At 56.2% G+C, this 4,113-nt stretch overlaps 1 protein-coding gene across 2 annotated transcripts in view; it reads left to right on the top strand.

The window, feature by feature from the left end:
- Positions 1-4,113, top strand: part of MCF2L (MCF.2 cell line derived transforming sequence like) — a 76,871-nt gene that overhangs the window by 46,928 nt on the left and 25,830 nt on the right. For both annotated transcript variants that reach the window (XM_027776210.1, XM_027776209.1), the window contains exon 10: positions 3,586-3,705. In XM_027776210.1, coding sequence (XP_027632011.1) covers positions 3,586-3,705 — 120 coding nt within the window. The remainder of the gene's footprint in view (positions 1-3,585; positions 3,706-4,113) is intronic.

Raw genomic sequence — 4,113 nt, forward strand, 5'->3', positions numbered from 1 at the left:
AGGAGAAGCTATAAATACCCCTCTCCCTACTGCTTTATCTGTGTCCTGCAAATTATCTTTGATATGTTGGGTGGTTTTTTTTTTTCCTTTTTAAAACATTCCTTGAAACTTTTGCATCGTCTAGTGGATTATTTAGCAGTCTGCTGTCTCGTTTACCATTACTCAAGCATATTTTCTTTTAAGTCTTTGCAGTAGAGCACACAGGCTCACCGGAGAGACAGAGAGACAGAAAGTGAGAAATCGGGACCAGCAGTTAGCGTAATGGCTATGTCACTGGATTCCCGTGTAGTCAACCGCGGTTTGCGTCCTGGACCCGGTGGCTTAAAACTCATGCCAGGCATGTGTGCGTGCGTGCCCAAGATCCCGAGAGGAGAATGGAGGAGAAGGGATTATGGCGTGACCATCCCCGCTGGGGGGTGATTTCTCGCTTTTTGTCTCTCTCTCTCTGTCTGGTGAGTGCACACACCCTATAGCAAAAACCTCTAAAAAAAAAAAAAAAAAAAAGAAATCACCCCCCAGTGGGGACGGCCACACCACAACCCCTTCTCCTCCATTCTCTTCTCAGGGTTTTGGGCATGCGTACACACATGCACACATGCACACATGTCCGGCATGACTTGCAAGCCTCCAGGTCCAGGACTCAATCCATAGTTGACCATGTGGGAGTCCAGCACCTCAACCTCCACGCCACCTGCTGGCCCCCATACCTTTCTGTTCTTGATTTCTGGTGTGACTCCTTGTGGCCGGACACACACTCGATGGTTTCCGTCATCGCGAATCTTGCACTTCGTCTCGTGGTGCAGTGCGGTCTTCTTGGCACATGTTCCGAAGGCACCCGGGAAAGGGCATGTTCTGTTCTGTCACCGTTAGATAGAGTGCTCTGGAAGTGTCCGCTGGCGGAGCCCTTGATATCGATGGATCAAATTCTCTGTCCTCACCCATTTTCTTTTTCTTGTCTTTTTTTTTTATGAGAGGTTTTTGCAATAGAGCGCATGCGCTTGCCTGAGAGAGACAGAGACAGAAAGCGAGAAATCACCCCCGGGGGGATGGCCATGCCACAGTCCCTTCTCCTCCTTTCTCCTCTCGGGATCTTGGGCACGCACGCACACGTGCCCTGTGCCACTGGGTGTGAGACACACCGCGGTCAACTATGTGGGAGTCCAGCACAGCCACTACGCCCACTGCTGGGCTGCCCTTGCTGATTTCCTGCCTGGTTGGTTTTCTGTGTTGTTGAAAGGGTGCCGAAGCCTCCGGCTGTAAATGTGGATCGTCCGTCTCTGCTCTCACTTCTCTGTGTTGCTTTATATGTTTTAGCTCAGGTCTGGTGCATGCACATTTGCGGCTGCTGTCGTCTTTATCCCTACGTAGTGTCTCGCTGTCTCTGGGAATTTTCTTTGCTCCAGAGTCTCCCTTACCTGATGTTGGTATGGCCACTGCTATTCTCACGTGATGAATACTTGCGCGCTACGCTTTATCCCATTCTCTTTCACGTACATATCTTTTCTCGTACGTGATGTGTGCTCTCGTCATGTCTCACACCTGCTCTGCTGCGGTTTGGTTCTGCTCTGTTGTTTGCAGCTGTTAGAGAGCATGTGCATGCTCTAGGTCTCTAGAGAGCAGACACCGTCCCCGGGTGTGGTCACCCCACAGCACCCTCTCCTCCATCTCTGTATCCTTGAAATGTCTGCAGAAACTGGTGCATGCCCACACATGTACCTGGCACGTTTCTCAGACCACTGGGGCCGGTCCTCAGCCCACAGGCAGCCACGTGGGCTCCGGTCCCCTTACCCACGAGGCCGTGCTCTGAACTGGCGTAGTAGATCCTGTATGTTTAATGGAGTTATTGGTATGTGAGAGCTGAAGTCTGCCATTTTATGCTTTCTCTGTGTTCTTTGTATTTCTTTGGTTACTATTTTCTTTTTCCTGCCTTTCTGTGGTTACTCGAATATTTTTTAGAATTGTATTTTCGTTTGTCTACAGCTTGTTTTCTGTTTCTCTCATTGTGTAATTTGTGTGACATATTAGTGTACGGTCCATGTAATGTGCACATACTTGTGCACGCGGGCACGTGGAGGGGTCCCACACCTGTTCCCCTCTTCTGTTTCTGTTGTCTTAAACCTTTGCCCTGCGTGCGCTTAGAGCCTCACCGGCCCTGCAGTTCTGCTTCACCAGCCAGCAGGTTACACAGCTCACGGGAGGGCAGCCTGTCATATTTACCGATATTTCTCCTCACCGTGGCCTTCTCTCTATCACAGTCCAGGTTTACTTTCCTACCTTCTCCTCTCCTGTCTGTTTGAACAACTTTCTTTAACCATTTTAAGGCGGTTCTGCTGGCTACGCAGAGCTTAGGTCTGAGAGGGGGCCCAAAGGCACCAGTTTATTTCATACAGACTCAAACTACCACTTAGGGTGTCTTCCTGGGGCTAAGAAGTCCTCCAAGCCAACTCTGCCAGTGCCTCCGGCCAATGAAAGCACACGTGGTTGAATCTGCAAGGAGTGTGGGCCTTGAGCTCACGCTGCCGCCCCCCCCACCCCGCCCTGCCGACCCCGCGGGCCTGGCTGGGCACTTCTGCGCAAGCTCCCTCCTTCTGTCTCATCATGTAGCGTGCTCAGGGAGCCCAGTGGCTAAACGCCTGCCCCAGGCTGGAAGAAGCAGAAATCACCGTCCGTCACCCGGCACGTCCCGTGGCACCTGTGTGACAGACCTGAGGCTGCTTGGTCCCGGGTTCTTGGGGAGCTTCCATTTCAGTGGAGGGGTGAGGGGCACCAGTGGCTGAACGCCTGCCCCATGGGCCCACGGACCCCAGGCTGGAAGAAGCAGAAATCACCGTCCGTCACCCGGCACGTCCCGTGGCACCTGTGTGACAGACCTGAGGCTGCTTGGTCCCGGGTTCTTGGGGAGCTTCCATTTCAGTGGAGGGGTGAGGGGCAGAGCAGCGCATGGGACAAGGTGACCCGGAGGTGGTACCAGGGGCGGGGTAAGGCAGGGCTGGGAGACGGAGCACCGGAGGCGGCTCCCAGGATGGGCTCCCAAGAGCCCCGCCCAAAGTTGGTCTGTGTTGCCTGGAACCCAGGTGGCCCTGGGTGATGCGTGGAGGGTGCCCTCTCTTGCCAGCTGGGCCACCTGCAGCAGCTTTGAGGGTGGGCATCCTCATTCTCAGGGGACTGCCAACGGCAGCTGTCGCCACGTCTGTTAACAGGGACACCGTGTTGCGTGTTTACAAACCACTCGCACGTCAGCGCCAGGAGTGTGTGCTGGAAGTCAGTGCCAGTGAGAGGCCTGACACCAGCAGGGAGGGTCGCCCAGCCTGTCCCCTCTGTCCCCAGCTCCCGGGCTCATCCTGTGAGCTCTCTTTATCTTCACGGTGTTTGGGTCTTGGTGTTAGTTGTGGGCATGGAGAAATGAACCCTGGCTGTGGGTCACTGGCAGGGCCAGCCCCAGTCCAGGAGGCCCCATGGCCCCTCTAGGTCGGCGGCCGTCCCAAGCCCAGCGTGGGCTGGTCTGGGCCCTCCTCCCGCGTCCTTCCTGGTCCACACCCTCTCTGTTTGGTCATGGGTATTCTCAGGGCCCCTCCTCTGTTCCAGGTCAAAGCCACCCTGGACGTGGTGTCCCAGAAGATCAGCACCTTCACTGACGTGGGCAACAGCCTGGCGCACGTGGGGCACCTGCTGAAGGACCTCGGCAGCTTCGAGGAGAAGTCCAGCGTAAGGGAAGCGCCGGCGGGACGGGCGCGTCCACAGTGTGGCCTCCCTCGGGGAGCAGCCAGGGCTGCCGCAGGAGGTGGGGCTGCTGCTGTGACTCACACACCTGTGCCCACACGCTGCCAGTGCCAGGTGGGGCTGACACCACCAGGACCTGGTGTGGGTGCTGTACCAGGTGTGGGTCACGGTGCCAGGTGTGGGTCCTGGCAGCAGGTGTGGGTGCTGTATCAGGTGTGGGTCATGGCACCAGGTGTGGGGACGGTACCAGGTGTGGGTCCTGGCAGCAGGTGTGGGTCATGGCAGCAGGTGTGGGGGCGGCACCAGGTATGGGTCACGGTACCAGGTGTGGGTCACGGTACCAGGTGTGGGTCATGGCAGCAGGTGGGGGGGCGGCGCCAGGGAGGGGGCGTT

Source organism: Tupaia chinensis, unplaced genomic scaffold, assembly GCF_000334495.1.
Source record: "Tupaia chinensis unplaced genomic scaffold, TupChi_1.0 Scaffold000644_1, whole genome shotgun sequence".
Classification (NCBI taxonomy): Eukaryota; Metazoa; Chordata; class Mammalia; order Scandentia; family Tupaiidae; genus Tupaia; species Tupaia belangeri.